Genomic DNA, 16511 nt, shown 5'->3' on the forward strand with positions numbered 1-16511 from the left:
TGGAACTACATCGATTTTTTTTCAGCCTTAACCAAAAAGCGTTAGATGAGATAACTGTTGACATGAACTGTTAGAAAAATCCCACTTTAAAGGTTCTCAGTCACATCACGGTCACGTATTTTTCATTGCAAGTATCAGTAAAGCAAGAAGCCTTTGTGCAAGCTGAGTGACAAGGAACAAGTAACTCCTTAGACTCGTTCACTTGATGAGTTGCTTTCCTATTAAACCTAGCCGTCTAAAGTAGGTAATGGGAAACAATCTCCCTGCTACACCTGCTTGGTTCACAGAAAGAATGAAGACAATCAAAGGACATTATCTAAGCTGTCGCCTTTACCCGGACCGCAGTACCTTTAATGTGTTAGTATCATAAATAGGAACAAGAAGTTGTTTAATAGGTTCAGAAAAGAGACGAAAGGTGGAGCAAGATGCTAAATCATAGTTTCTGTGTGCAACAATTACTTTCATGCCAAGAGCGCTAGATAACTCAGTTTGAAGGCTCATGGAGATCTTCACCAAAGACAAGTACTTCACTTCTCTAGTTTTTATTAAATTATGCCATAATCCTTACAATAGGCTGTAATTAGATCCTGTACTTTTGCCTTTTTTATTTCATTTCTTAGGCAAGAATTTGGTCACTTTCACAAAGTCCACTTGCATGCACCGAATCGAAATATGGCATCCAATTTGAATTGCCATTGTTCTGGAGTGACTAGCCTCTCACACATGTGATAATCCTTTTGTGTTTCCACGTCAAGACGAGGCTAGTTAGTCCAAAACAATGGTAATTCAAATTAGACGCCATATTTCGATTCGGTGAATTACAACGATATTAGTGCAAAAATCCTCTAGCGTAGCTGATGCTTTTACAGCAACTCCACTAAGTGTTAAAGCCGAGGGTGCTGCTGTTGTTGGGGTCTGGATAACAATTGGAACACCACGAACTGAGCTGAGAGTGGAGTTACTGACAGCGGTCGTGCTGGGGCGAATACCTGATGTTCGTGGCTGGTCAGGCTTCAAAAAAGGAAACATAGGCGACTTAAGAGTTTTTTCTAACCAGTATTGTTTTATGTTAAACTCAATGCTACGTAATATCTTTAGCACTCAAAGAATGAGCGGTGCAAACACCACACTATAAGAACTGATAACCGAAAAAATAAGCCAAAATTTTGCTTGAGAAGTTTTCATCTTCACAGTGTGAAAAGGCCTTTTATCTGCAAAACATTCCTATCAGGTAAGTTTGAACATGATTTCAACCATCATACCTTTAATGCATTTTGAATTGCGCGAACAAAAATCATGATATTTCCAACTTTCCACTTAATTTCTTGTAGCTGATGTGTTACATCTCTAGCCACTGGGAAAGCGCTGAGTTTTCTTTTTAACCCTCTTAGAATAGGCATAAACACTTTCAAAATGCGATAGTTCGCTTCCAACGTGCTTTGAGGCTGCAGATGGAAAACGCTAAAATTAGTACGGTTAAACATAGGCCAAGCTTCGGACGGGAAGAGCTTCTTATGGTGAAATTTCATGTAATTCTCTAGGCACTAGAGACCGTTCAAAGGTCAAACGCCCCCCAGGGTTTGCCTTCCCTTAACGCGTCCGAAAGACCCTAGAATGATAACAATGCCACCATCCATCATTTCATATCTGTGTCTCATCACTGTTTCACTTTCTATTTGTTTATTCCTTGTTTTCAACGTAAAAAGCGATTTAAATTTCATGATGCAATATCGGCATTCGGCCGATGGCGGTTCTCGAGCGAAAGGGCACATGCTTTGTTCAAATAACAAACAGCTAACTGAACATAAGAATCATTACACTGGTAAAGATGTAAATGAGAATGATATGCCTCTCACCGTGGTTTTATTCGTAGCCTGTAATTGTTTGATAGGTGTAACTATTAACTTTACGTTAGCCGTTTGGTAGCTGTCATTCAGCCATCTTTTTTCCTACAATTAAAGCAGAAAAATGATGCAAGGTTAGGTCAATTTAAAATATTTTTCACTTTGATAGTTATCTCCTCTTCCGGTTGCTTGCTTTGTTAGTTTTTAGGAATCACCAAGGCTCCCCCTTTACAACCTTGGGACACGTTCATGGTACTTCAATCCGCTTAACGCGTCAAAAACTGCGATTGAGGAGATTTCCCGTCCATTGTTTCCTTGTCTCCCAACTCTCAGTTACAAAATCTTTAATGCTGCCCTGTACAAAGTGAAAGAGTACTTGATTTTCCTTATTTTCAATTTCATTAGCTGAACTTAAATGACTTCATGGTGGGTCACAACCTTTTTCATTATGTGTAAGATATCTTTCATTGATTTCTTCGGCTTAGTGCATTTGCTTACACCATGCGTTATTCATAAAATTACACTATCATTGATCTCTAATAATATTTAAAGTATATAGATATTGGTTGAGAATGCTTACAATGGTTTCTTTTGTCTTGAATACATCTACGCCCAACTCTAGCAGCATTGGAAGCAATTTGTTCAGTTGAACCTTTGTGTTCGTATCTAAGTGACATCTCTTCTTAGTAATTGCTGTGGACGATGAGATCAGTATGGACAAGACAGCAAACAAAACTATAAAAACGGACAGATGAGACGATTAAGCAAGTTGTCGCTATATATCAACATATTATTAACTGTTTATTAATAACTTCTTGTATAACCTAGTTGACTTGGTATCAGAAAGATCATTTGTGTGTTCCGGCGCTGCCATGGAAAAATTGCCTGATCTAAAACAGAAAATTTAAGACTGGTAAGTAATTTCACAAAACTTCTTCTTTTCGCATTAACTAGTTGCCTTCCTTTATTATCAGATTCCCACTTTTGAACCACAATCAAAGTAGACCCTAAAATGGTATATTGTGAGGACACGTCGATTACATTGCAAAAACTTACCTTTCATTGTTTGAGCGTTAGTCTTGGAAACTGACTCCAATTGTTACCTTTATTCGTCAGTTAAATGAGGTTTCACTAAAGCAAATCGAGCAAGGCAATCTTCTATATTCATCTTGTCTTTGTAAAATTTTAAAAAAACCTAATTTACATACAGGTTCTTGGAGACTGAGTCGGTCATTCCCCTCCGTTATGAGAACTTTGATCCGGTAAAGCAGGTGAATCAGTTAGTTCCTTTAGACTCTGATGTCAATGTCATAGGCAGTGCCCAGCAGTGTGTTGATGCAAGGAAGAATACAGTTTGCCGTAAGGGGCTTTTCGGCAAGGACGATCATCAATCTTTTTCTGGCACATTTCGTGTGTTCTCTCGAAGCATTTAGCTATTTGAGCCTTCATCCTGGAAAAAATTGCCCGAGTGAATTGGATACTGGATGGTGCTAATAAGTCCCCCTGGCTTGCGAGGTACTTGATTCCGAAGGCTTTACGGAAACTTTTTATGCTGGTACCCCATGTATCAGAAAATACAGTTTTTAATCGCTGTTATTATACATCAAAACAATTTAAGGATATTATGGATTGAGTTAAATGTCACAGGTGTTTCCATCAAAGATCAAAGACTATGATTTATTTCTCTTCTTTTCATCCAACTGTTCTTTAGCTACTATTTTACCTGATGCTTTTTCTGGGCTTATGAAATGTCCTACGTTATCGCCCTTAGATAAACGAAAGAAATTTACATGACATTGTTTCTGATTTGACCATGCAGACACTAAAAATTAACCGGATAATTTTGCCTAACAGGCTCAGTGACGAACATTCGTTAGACTGATCGGCTGTTATACCGGATGATCACTTGTTCTTACTTACGCGACAACAGTGTCCTCACGACTAAATGTTGTCGTGTTATATTTCCCTATGCGAAAATACAGGAAATATAACAATGTTGCCTACATAATTCATTCGAATTGGAATTCACCTCGCTTCATGTTGAAACGGTTGGCTAGCCTTTTCAGCGTGAAATAGCTTTAAAACGCGCCAGTATAGGACTTTCACTTAAATCAGAATTGGACAACCAGAAATGTTTTAGTGTAGTATAAGAAAATCACAAAACAACATCTGGTGCTAATTCATTTATTTTGATCACAATCAGAACACGTATACATGTCGACCATTGAATAGATTACTCCATTTTTTCCAAGAAAAGACGGTCTGTGATATAGAATACATAGAGGTTCAATTCACTTAATGGCCATACGATGATTCTTGCTTTATTCATCTGATATTCGCAAGTAAAGGTGCGTGGATTAAATCAGTGTTACAGTAGAGATAACTTCTTCATACGCTTTTATTTTGAATCCGTCATAGTGTAAATAGCAATTGGTTGACGTCACTCTTATTTATTTTTGACTGTTAAGCAGTCATACACCATTTTTAAAAAGTTAAAATATTATGTGCATCCTCCCTGTGTTCAAATCCTGTCTTAATCTTGCTTGGTAACCAGGATGTCGATGATAAGAAACACCATGTTTTCAAATATCAAATGAGCATTTTTTATCGTCGGCGGTCAGTCGATGGTCTTTTCCCTGCCTCGTTTTCATTTTAGATGCTGTTGTTGTGTATTCTAGATACCAAAACATTTTGCAACCGAGTTGAAACACAGCTAACGTACGCTAGAAAAGTTCCGTTTTTCTCTGAATTGTGATTTATGCACTCTGAATCAAAACACAGAAGGAAAGTTTTTTTTATCATTATATACTAAGAATGTGTGAAGAAGTCTTAGTGTATACTCATATGAATCTGACTGTAAGAAATTGAAAATGATGACCGAGTCATGGAAACGTCATGCTCTCTATCCAAGAAAAGAAACCTAAACAGATTCAAGGGCGCCATTTAACTCCATCATTACTTATAAGTGCCATCTTATTTTAATACTAAGTGTAATATTGTTAAAGGCCATACGGGCCTGTAGCAAGTGAACAAGGTATATTTGATGTCAGCCTTGTTTTTTATTTTCCGTGAATCATTCGCCAAAGCAAGAAAATTGTCCTGAAGTCAATCAGAATGAGTTGGGTTCCGAACCCATGGAGCCATTGATCGATAAGATATTTGAAGGTTTGGTTAGGGCAGGCGATATCTTACGAAATTGCAATTGTGTCTAACTACTTCAAAGAATATGATCTAAATTTGATTCTCAACTCCCACATACTAGTATTTTGGTCTTAGTGTCACATAACGCCATGAATACATTACTTTGGATCAAAGAAAGTTTTGTATTCGAAAAAAGTACCTCGGTCCTGGGTATATGAGTAGAAAATAAGATGTGTAGAAGTTCCTTAGATGTGCAATTATAGTCCTACCTTTCACGCTCATAAACTTTTTAAACACATTTTGAATTGGTTCGGCCTCAGGCCTTTTATACCCTTTGATACCTACACAATTGAGTCATGTATCCTACTTTAAGCGCCAAAAAGCTGAAAAGGCAAGTTAAATTTCTTTACCGATGTTTAAAAGGAATTTAGATTTCGATTACCAGTTTTATTTTGTTTCTATTTCAGACTTCTCGTGAGAAGCGTTTCTTTTGTGATGGAGTGGTAATGTAACTGGGTAATTAAGTTTATTTTGAATAGTTATGTCCCCCCTTAACTTGTTCGGTAGTCAGGTAGCACCTTGACGTGTATGAAGTGACATGCGGTTGCAAAAGATTTCTCTCGTAATTATACCGAAAATTCAACGTTGATATCGTTATAGCTATCACATTTTTAAATTTTCAAAAAGCTTGACACCCTAAAATTTTTTAGTTCATTATCTGAATGGGGTTATGTAACAATTCGCTATAGCCTCAAATTGATAATCGGGAGAAATTAATAATGAAATGATTCGAATAGTGTCGCGTGACGCACAAACCTTTTCAGGCTCAACTTACTGGAACGTAGGTATATTTAGTAAAAGGTTTTTTTGTGACAAGTATAGTGAATATGGTCGTTCAAAATTTAAAATCAAAGATGGAGAAAGTTATACTAACAACGTCGAAGGTGGAGTGGAAAGATTTTTTGAGGGATAGTTTCCAAGAAAAGGGATTTTCTTCAACTATTCTAGAGAAATAGTCCCGTTTCTCTATGCTAAATTACCGTTATAGCTTAAAGGTAAGTGCTCTGAGTCAAAATCAAACGGTTTTCAAATCTTTAAGATAAAACGTCTTCGAGTTAGACAAAGAAAATCATTTGGCGATTGAAAGACGCCCGCATTTTTTCAAAAAACATACTGACACTAGGAGTCCATTCTGTCTGACTCTTATACCGACGAAAAGGCGGCTTCCTTACATTATACCATGATGTCGCTGAAATGTTTTCCTGGGCTATTTTAAGAAAATACAAGTAAAAGAAACCAGCTGGTGTCAGCTGTCGGTGAGCTCCGTGGATCGAGTCCTGTTACCAGCCTAAACAATTAGGAACTTTGCCAGAGTTCAGACTCCCGCTTAGGGTAATGTTAATAAAACTCAAAGGTGCAGAGCACATCATACAAACTCTCGTGAAGTTGTGTTTTGATAAAGTAGTGCGACACTAAACACCAGCCTTCAATGAATACTTTATGTGTTAGTTCATTCAAAAAAAAAAAAAAACCAATTGCAACGTTAGGTCTAACTGAATCGAGGTTCTACACAAACACTAGCTACCGTGTTTTCAATCAACTAAGTCGCAGGCAGTTAATCATCCTTCTTTCCTTAATTCATATAACTTAGTGCAGACTAAAGGTTTTGATTTATCCAGCAGGAGCATGAGTATTGATCTCCTAGTTTTTTTGATATCGAATTATAGATTTAAAAATATTTGAAGCTTTGTCTTTTTTCAAGTGCACGACATAAAGAAAGTATTCAAATTCCTTTGATTGAGTTTGGTTTGCATATATTTGTGGGGAAACAATGCTAAGCTTGCCACCAACTCCAAACCTGGCTGATCGAATAATACAACACACCATACACCGAATGAAAATATGGCGTCCAATTTGAGTTGCCATTGTTCTGGACTGACTAGCCTCTCACACATGTAATAATCGTTTTGTATTTCCAGGGCTAGTTAGTCCAGAGCAATAGCAATTCAAATTGGACGCCATATTTGCATTCGGTGTATGTCTTACCAGAAGCATTCACTCTGTAAGAGCAGATCCGTGCAAGAATAAAACAAAATCGCAAATCTTCGGCAAACCTGAAAAAAATTGAATTCACTCGTCTTTTTCATACAGATAGCCTTTGGTAAGTATATGAATGCCATGTGGTTTTTTCCTTGAAATATGTGTTAATTCCTGAGAAAAACGATGGAAGCCGTTTTCAACTTAGAAAAAGAAAAAGTTGCGGATTAAAAAATATCCGGATACGTGTGGACGGAGGTACAATTTTGGCAATCCCAAATACGTGCAAACAGGGTTGAAATTAGTCATGATTCACTTGACTCGCTTGTCAAAACTACTGCGCTCGAAAAAGCTGTCATAGTTCCAATTTGTTGTATAACTTGCCATGGTCTAAACACCCTAATTTTATAAACATTAGGTTTATCTGAGTATTCAAGAGAAGTGAAGAAGTTATGGCTCTCCCATGCCTCGTAAAACGGTAGGCAAAAAATAACGATAATTTTGAGCGTGTGCCTTTGTTTAGAATTTCGTAAGATCAAGAATGACAATACCCGAGTTAACGATCTTTCAAAGTATGTAAAGTTTACTTTGGGGAAATTAATGTGAGATTTTTTAGAATTTGTTGAAAATCGTCAACGAAATACTTAAAATCACGCCATGTTGTGTATGCGTGACCATTAACAAAAACAAAATCGTTTTTGTTTTAAAAATCCTGGCAACTCAAAAAGCGGAAAGAATAATGCATATATACTGACCTCAACTTGGATATGGTATTCTCGAATTTTCAAAGTGCTTCACTTTACCGTTTGTTTAATTTCATTCGGGAGGTTTATCATGAAAAGAGAAGCCCGCCGCTACAGCCACGATCAAAACCGGCTTAGTTTTCCGGCGATGAATTCTTCGTAGCTCACTTTACACATTTGTACTCTTTATACTGTTAATACACTTTTTCCTGAAAATTCTGAAAGAAACCGCGAGAGGGCTGACGATAAAGCCAACTAGTTCAAACATGTGTTCCCATGCAGTTCACAGTGAATCCATTTTGAGACTATGTGCAAATTACGTCTCGTTTGTAAAGCAACACAAAATTTGCATATCAGGCTGAGCAAGAGTTCATGGATAAGGTACTCCCAGTGGCCAAGACAGGGTCTTTTTGTCATATGTCTCTTTTCTTTTGTTTTTGACGATCGTTGTTCCGAAGTTTTAAATCAAATCAGTTCAAAACAGGAAAGAGATCTCGATGGTTTCAATTGACAGAACTACCCTACCTAATTTGCATTGTGCGACAATATGATATGATAAATGTACGAACATGGACCGCCGACTATACTCCCGAAAGAGCAAAAGACTTACATCATTTCCCCATGAGCAGGAACACGCAAAGTATTGTCTTTCCTAAATTTAGAATCTTTATTTAGTTCACGTGGGAAATAAACATGTACTAATGAGGTTAATTTAATTACATAAAATTGAGGTGTTCGATTCTTCAAAAGTAAGTAACAAGAAAGATAAATTCTTGGTAAAAATAGTATTAGCGTTCTAAAGAGAAATCTGCTACACCAAATTAACGCAATACAGAGAGAGAGACCGCTTCCTCCCCCCTCCCCCCCACCCTATGAACAATTTCAACTGTCACGCAAGCTCGCTCGGCCCCCCGCGGGGGTACTCCCTTATGAGGGCTTAATGGGGACGTGCGGCCAGCCAGGTATGTTTTTCGAGATTTTTGTCTTAAACAGGGTATCGAATTTATCATTTTTGTCTTAATCAGGGTATCGATTTATCAATTTTTGTCTTAAACAGGATATCTTTTCTTGGAAGATAAACAGCAAAACTTTTACAAGCTCTAATTTTAATTAATATTGAATTCCGTCGATTTTGGCATTGATACCAGGCACATTAAATGTCTTAAACAGGGTATAAAAAATCGGAATTCTGTCTTAAACAGGGTAGGAAAATCAGCGATATTTGTCTTAAACAGGGTCAGGGTATGAGGGGCCGCACCGCACCTCCCCACCCAGGAATATATCGAGTACCCCCCGGGACTCGGCCTCTGTCAAAAATAAATGATAAGCAGGATTGACGATAGAAAACTCTGAACATAAGCTTTAAATAGTCGCCTCGATCAGTGTTTTAATAAATTTTGTCGCAAAGAACACCAACATGTATCAAGCGCACAAGGAGCACAAATTGCAAAATTTAGACGTTTTCAGGAGCAGCCGTTTTTATCGAGACGCGACATAAAGCGACGGTGCAGATGTCAAACTTACGGAGACCGCAAAATGGAGAAAACGGCAAAACAGGAAAACTTTGGGCTCTTACGAACAGCTAAGAATATAATGTTTTAGTTAAGGTTATTATATTCACTTTGCTATATGCATCGGAGTTGTGTTAATTTTTATTATATCAATGTCTTGATGGTCACATGTACACAACAGGATGGCGTGATTTTATGTCTTTCTTCATGATTTTCCAAAAATTGTAAAAAATTCCAAATTCATTTCCCCAAACTAAACTTTACATATTTTGAAAGATAATCAACTCTAGTATTATCAATCGTAATCTTATGAAATTCTGAACTAAGGCACATGCTCAAAACTCTCGTTGTTTCTCGCCTACCACATTACGCAACACGGGAGAGCCATAAGCTTTTGACTTCTCTTGAATACTGGGATTAATCTAATCTTTATGAAATCACGGTGTTTAGACTATGACAAGTTGTACAACAACTTGGAACTATGATAGCTTTTTCTAGCGCTGTTGTTTTGATATGCGAGTCGAGTGAATCGTGACCTATTTTAAACCTGTTCGGTGTCGCCAACTCGATCCCGGGACTGAAAACGAAAATTTTTAACAAATAATTTTTTCAAGGAAAAAAACTACACAGCAATTGTATACTTTCTAAAGGTTACTTGTATACAAAAGAACAGCGAATTTTATTTTGCCATGCAATGTTTGATTTTGCACGGATTTGCTCATAAGTTGTAAAATCTGTTCTGAATATGGTGATTTTATCGCGGATTCAAAAAAAGAATCTAATGAGATAGTTATGAGTGTTATATTTACGACTACTGTAATTTTTTACCATTCTCTCGTCTGTAAATCTAGGTTTAGATCGACTTTGATGGGAGAGGTGACGATGACGCAAAATTTGTTAATATGCGCTGTATTACACATTTACGACGATAGGGATGCTTATCTTTATGTGAACATTATACAATTGGCAATGTATAGTTTTAAGAGCGACTGTTTTTCAAGACCGCGTGAGAGGTGGAACATGGACCGAAAAATGACTGTCCTCATATTTCAGGCAGAGATGCCTTATAGTAAACTTAGAAACGTGGCAGGGTTTTTTTTCCCAGACTTGCGTCTTTATCCTAGAAAATTCGCCAAAACTAAAACGAGCGTCGGTAGCCGTAAAATGGCGGAAATCAGTGCCCCGAGTAGAGGTAAATGAACTTTGTTCATGAAAAGCGCAAAAGAAAGCAAGCTCGTATCAATTTGACAAACTTGTATAGGAGGGATTGAGGTACGGCTTAAATCTAAAACGAGACCGTTTCATTTAATTTTGACATCACGGAACGCTTTCAAAAATCACCAATATTTCAAATATCGCATTTTGTGGCCCATTTTCAACTATCATTTTCACCGTGCGGTATAACTCAGAATCGGTTCTGGTTCAGCTCATGATAAGTGGAAATAGTGTTGTTATCGAGGATATAAAAACTAATTTGGGGCTTTTCATTTCCGCACGGAAAAACCAGGCTGAACTTTGTGAAAATCGCAACATCGTCATTTACGTCACGACATAATCCAATTAGGCACTCCGTGGTTAAATCCGGGATTTCAAGCACATTTTAGAAGTTAACACCGTAGTCGATCAGGAAATCAATACAGTAAGCTAGCCTTGCATAGCTAACCACGGCAGATTGGTTTTTATCTCTGCTTTCGTTTCAAATTCTCATCCATTTCCCATGGCAGAATTGTTTACAATAACACATTCCTTAACCCTTTTCTATCAATCTAAGCATACATTGGGCAAATAAGACCCATAACTGTTGTTATTTGTTTCTTGTTGAAATTAAGAGACAACATTATGTAAGTGTGTACATTGCAAGGCTGTTTGATGTGACACTTATTGCAGCCTAAAACACCCACAATGATTCCCGATTTCCATTGCAGTGAACCATTCATATAACAACAAAACACAAAAATCCAGTATTCTGCTCCAAGAGCAACACTGAAAAAGTGTCGATCTTTCAAGATCAAATCTTGCTCAAGAAGTCAAAAGTTTGTATTCAAAACACACCTCAGGGCCAGGCTTGCTGTTTGGCTGGAAGATGCCTTGTCTCTTTATCCGCTAGCCCTTGTACCTCTTTTCGACGAAAGCTAGTGTCGCAAACACAACATTTGCCTCGTTTATGATCGAAAAGAATTCTAGGAAATTCCACCACAACTCGAGAAGGCAACACCTCACATTTCCATTTTAGCAAGTTATTAGAATCGTGTCGGGCCACCCAGTCCTACCCGCAAAATATCACATCGATCGAGACTTTTGCCACTCAAAACTGGCCCAAAAAGCCTTGGTAGGTCCTAGTAGCCATCCACAGATGGCCAGAGACACGACTTCACTTGTGAACTCGCCAAGCTTGCATGAAAGCATTTTGGCGGTCCAGTCTACATGAAACCACCTCTCACCTCTGTTTTCCTTCAGAGGCTTGCCTCTACCCACACTCCAGCTTAATGATGCTGTCCTGAGGGCTTCTGTAGAGGGAAAATGGCTCGAACAACACTTAAAAACGCGAGAAAACGAATCGATTTGAACGCATCCAAACACGAGCGGGGATCTAGGTCACGTGAACCCAAAGTCTGAGCCCACGGTGTCTTAAAACTGCAAATATTGTAAGATATACTTCATATAAAGACAAACAAAGTGAGCTTAAGTTTTGTATTTTGCCGGACGGTAAAGTGTTAAGGAGGCTCGAAAGGGTTTTCCACAATTAACAGCAAGTGCCAATCAGTAAAAGATATCGGGACTGTCAAACTTATCATCGGGATAATGACTTGACATAATCTTAACACTATGTTAGTGTAACATTTTAAGGGGGCTCGTCAGGCATCATCTGTCACCATGGCAACAGTACAGTAGTGCTAAAAGACCTACTAAAACTCAGTTTTTGAAAGATATCTCAAAAACCAAGTCGGTGACCTAGTTTTTTTTTCAAATTTATTTAATATCATCACATTCTCTATCTGTATACGTGATCTATAAAAAAAACTAACTAGTAGAACTTGAATTATAAAGGAAAATGCTGTTTTAAAATGTAAAACATTTTCCACTAGATAAATTGTTTTAAATTTTTCTTCAGGAATGCGTAATGATGAAAATAATTTGTACACAAAAAATCAGGGTAGGTCACCGAACTAATTTTCGAGATATTAGTTCATCAATTTAGCAAGCTTTATTTCCGGTTTTTACAATTTTAGCTCACACTTTTATATCCGGTCACGCGCTTTAAACGATACCGCTGACTCCAGGGCTCATTTTCGCGAGGATGAGTCCGTGTCCGCGGGATTAATCGGTGGATGCCCTAAGCGCGGAAAAGATCGTACATCCTGAAGATGGATTCACATTGTTTCGTGATTTTACACATTCCTGAAAAGTCATCATTTGAGACTCTGACTGCTTACCGTTAGGACTGTTGGAAATGTAAGAACATTCCGGAGAGAATTCTCTTGCGGAATTCGATATATGATGAGATGTTGATTTTGAAGGTGGCGCCAATGCCAGTACAACATTGAGGCCGTTAATGTTGAGTTTCTCGTACAGAGATTATAGTGTAACATGAGACAAACCAGCCTCTGGCAGCTTCTGGACCATGTTTGTCGAAAGATGAAGCTTTCCATCGGACGTCTGGATGGTATCCCGTCGTTGTTCCGAGAAGATGGCTTGATCGAAGGCCTCATTCGGCGATGCACATTTACCATGATTGACCGTATAATTGTTTGTGTGCAATTTGAAGTGGAGGAGTGAAAACAATTTGGAGTGAAAAGAATTTGCTTTGGCGTCTTCCAGATTGTCATGAGCGTCAAACTAAGCGGAACTCAGGCTTTCGTATGCAACAGTAATTTGTTGGTCGTCACAGATTTCGCGAATTTCTATATTTTTCAAGGTACTAGAGGTATGAACAAGCCTTAGCCTCATTTTCCTTTGCCACTGTCATGGCCGTGAACTTTCATTATTCCGTTTTAAATGAAAAAAAAAAACAAATTTTGCAATGCTTTCTTATCAAATGCGAGTTTGCATTTTCTTAGTTGTAATTTACAGTTTATCAAGTGAAATATCAACAATCTTTCTCACAAGTTTAAGATGAATATTTTATTTTAATTTTACCGTTTCTGGTTGAATTAGAATTAAAGTCTTATCTACATTTTTACGATCTCTTGTTTACTGAAAATTATGTTTGTTTTTTTTTTTTATGGCAACATTTACACTTCTCCATTTCCGTTCATAAAACATACTGTCAATGTTTACCACCCTGGATCCAACAATGATTTCATTTTCCTTTCCATCTTCCGGTGAGTTGTTTAGGAAAGTTCTCGGTCATTTCATTTTATTAGGAATCAAATTCAATGCGAAACAAATCGTAGCACGCAGAGGTATCCACTTAAATTTTTCGCGGAACAAAGTAAGACGTATCGAATACACTCGTCGCGACTTTATTGATAGGGTGTTGACTTCACCATCCTCCTTTAGCTCGTTAAATAAACTGTTTTTGGCCACTTTTGGCAAAAATCCTGCCATCCAAATATTTCCCTACCTACTTTCAAGAAGTGAACTTTTCATTTTTGTTTCTCAAACGGCCAATTCTGCTGGAAACAATAGAGGTACCCGGCAATTTTGAAACGCTCAGCGTTTCAAAATTGCCGGCACCTCTATTGTTTCCAGCGGAAGGCGTTGTTTGAGAAACAAAAATATAAAGTTGACTTCTTGAAAGCAGGTAGGAAAATGTTCGGATGGCAGGATCCTTGCCGAAAGTGGTCAAAAAAAATTTTATTTAACGAGCGAAAGGAGGATGGTGAAGTCGACACCCCGTCAATAAAGTCGCGTCGAGTAGATCTTCTTTGGTCCGCGAAAAATTTAAGTGGATACCTCTGAGTGCTACGATTTGTTTCGCATTGAATTTGATTCCTAATAAAACGAAATGACCGAAAACTTTCCTAAACAACTCACCAGAAGATGAAAAGGAAAATGAAATCATTGTTGGATCCGGGATTGTAAACATTGACAGTTTTATTAACGGAAATGGAGAAGTGTAAATGTTGCCATAAAAATAAACATAATTTTCAGTAAACAAGAGATCGTAAAAATGTAGATAAGACTTTAATTCTAATTCAACCACCGACAGTAAAATTAAAATAAAATATTCATCTTAAACTTGTGAGAAAGATTGTTGATATTTCCCTTGATAAACTGTAAATGACAACGGACGAAAATGCAAACTCGCATTTGTTAAGAAAGGATTGCAAATTTTGTTTTGTTTTCCATTTAAAACGGAATAATGAAGGTTCACGGTTATGACAGTGGCAAAGAGAAAAAAAGAAAAATGAAGCCAAGGCTTGTTCATACCTCTAGTACCTCGAAAATTATAGAAATTCGCGAAATCTGTGACGACCAACAAATTTCGGATGTATATGAAACCCTGATTTCCGCTGAGTTTGACGCTCTGCTTGACAATCTGGAAGACGTCAAAGCAAATTCTTTTCACTCCAAATTGTTTTCACTCTTCCACTTCAAATTGCACATAAACAATTATACGGTCAATGGTAAATGTGCATCGCCGAATGATGAGGCCTTCGATCAAGCCATCTTCTCGGAACAGCGACAAGATACCATCCAGACGTTCGATGGAAAGCTTCATCTTTCGATAAACATGATCCAGAAGCTGGGAGATGCTGGTTTGTCTCATGTTACACTACAATCTCTGTACGAGAAATTCAACATTAACGGCCTCAATATGGAGTACTGGCATTGGCGCCATCTGCAAAATCAACTTGTCATCATATATCGAATTCCGCTAGATAATTCTCTCCGGAGTTTCTCTCCGGAGTTCATTTCCAACTGTCGTAACGGTAAGCAGTCTGAGTCTCAAATGATGACTCACTTTTAAGGAATGTGTAAAATCACAAAACAGCGTGAATCCATCTTCAGGATGAACGATTTTTTCCGCGCTGAGGGCATCCGTCGATTAATCGCGCGGACACGGACTCATCCTCGCGAAAATGAGCCCTTGAGTCAGCGGTATCGTTTAAAACGCGTGACCGGAGATAAAAGTGTGAGCTAAAGTTGCAAAAACCGGAAATAAACCTTGCTAAGTTGATGAACTAATATCTCGAGAATTAGTTCGGTGACCTACCCTGATGATTTTTTGTGTACAAATTAATTTCATCATTACGCGTTCCTCAAGAGAATTTAAAAAAAATTTATCTAGTGGAAATTTTTTTACAATTTAAAACAGCATTCTCCTAAATAATTCAAGTTCTACCAGATAGTTTTTTTAATATCACGTGTACAGGTAGAGAATGTGATGATGTTTAAGAAATTTAAAAGAAAAAACTAGGTCACCGACTTGGTTTTTGAGATATCTTTCAAAAACTGAGTTTAAGAGGGTCTTTTAGCACTACTGTACTGTTGCCATGGCAACATATAATGCCTGACGAACCCCCTTAAAAGATTGCCCTAACATAGTGTTATGCATATGTAAGTCATTATCCTGATGATAAGTTTGACAGTCCTGATATCTTTTACTGATTGGCACTTGCTGTTAATTGTGAAAAACCCTTTCGAGCCTCCTTAAGCTAGTCGAGGGCGTCTGTTTTTCTTTAGGTATTCGAACACCTATAAGTCTTAAGAAAGTTCTGGGGTAAACTTGACCTTCATTGGGGACTTGAAAGAGGGCAATTCAATCATTTACAACGGCAGGTCAAATGTTCTTTGCCGAAGACGTTAAAGACGGAAAGCTATCAGTGTGTAGATGTGACACACTCAAGCATTTGTCAAGCAAGGCTGAAATTATTTCAATCTTGTTCCCATCTATTAATTTTACGGCCACGAATATCGATGAATAGCGTTTTTTAACAACTTCTTTATATCGGATAATTTTTCTTATCAGTTTGTCATTGCTGTGAAACTTGTTAACTTAGCAGCGGGGATCTCATGTAATAGATTGTAACAGTGACATTACCTAGAAGAGCAAATAAGCAGAACACAAAGCAACAAAATAACTATAGAAAAAAGATTAGGGAAAGGATCAAAGGTCAGAGTAAAGGCGAAACACAGGCAAAGTACGAAATGATTGGAATAGGAGAAGAATACCAAGTATGGAGCTGGAAACAGAATGAAATAGATAAGGTGAACTAGACCTGAGGATAGACGTAGGATAAGCAATGTGCCATTTGAAATCACTACTACAAACAAAGTTAAGAATGTTC

General features: G+C 37.7%; 1 protein-coding gene across 3 annotated transcripts; it reads right to left on the reverse strand.

Moving 5' to 3' along the window:
* Positions 1-526: 526 nt before the first annotated feature.
* On the reverse strand, positions 527-11872 carry LOC111323712 (uncharacterized). 3 transcript variants are annotated; one of them, XM_088752559.1, is made up of 6 exons: positions 7778-11872; positions 7032-7099; positions 2425-3294; positions 1857-1949; positions 1263-1445; positions 527-1011 (listed from the first exon to the last, which is right to left on the reverse strand). In XM_088752559.1, exons 3-6 carry the CDS (start codon positions 2470-2472, stop codon positions 787-789), a joined length of 549 nt encoding a protein of 182 aa, XP_088608685.1. In that variant the 5' UTR covers positions 2473-3294; positions 7032-7099; positions 7778-11872; the 3' UTR covers positions 527-786. The 3 variants fall into 3 exon arrangements, with proteins under 3 accessions (XP_088608685.1, XP_088608692.1, XP_088608688.1); XM_088752566.1 differs by lacking the exon at positions 7032-7099 and having other exon boundaries at positions 11329-11872; XM_088752562.1 differs by lacking the exon at positions 7778-11872 and having other exon boundaries at positions 7032-7397.
* Positions 11873-16511: the final 4639 nt, after the last annotated feature.

This window comes from Stylophora pistillata, chromosome 1 (assembly GCF_964205215.1).
Source record: "Stylophora pistillata chromosome 1, jaStyPist1.2, whole genome shotgun sequence".
NCBI lineage: Eukaryota > Metazoa > Cnidaria > Anthozoa > Scleractinia > Pocilloporidae > Stylophora > Stylophora pistillata.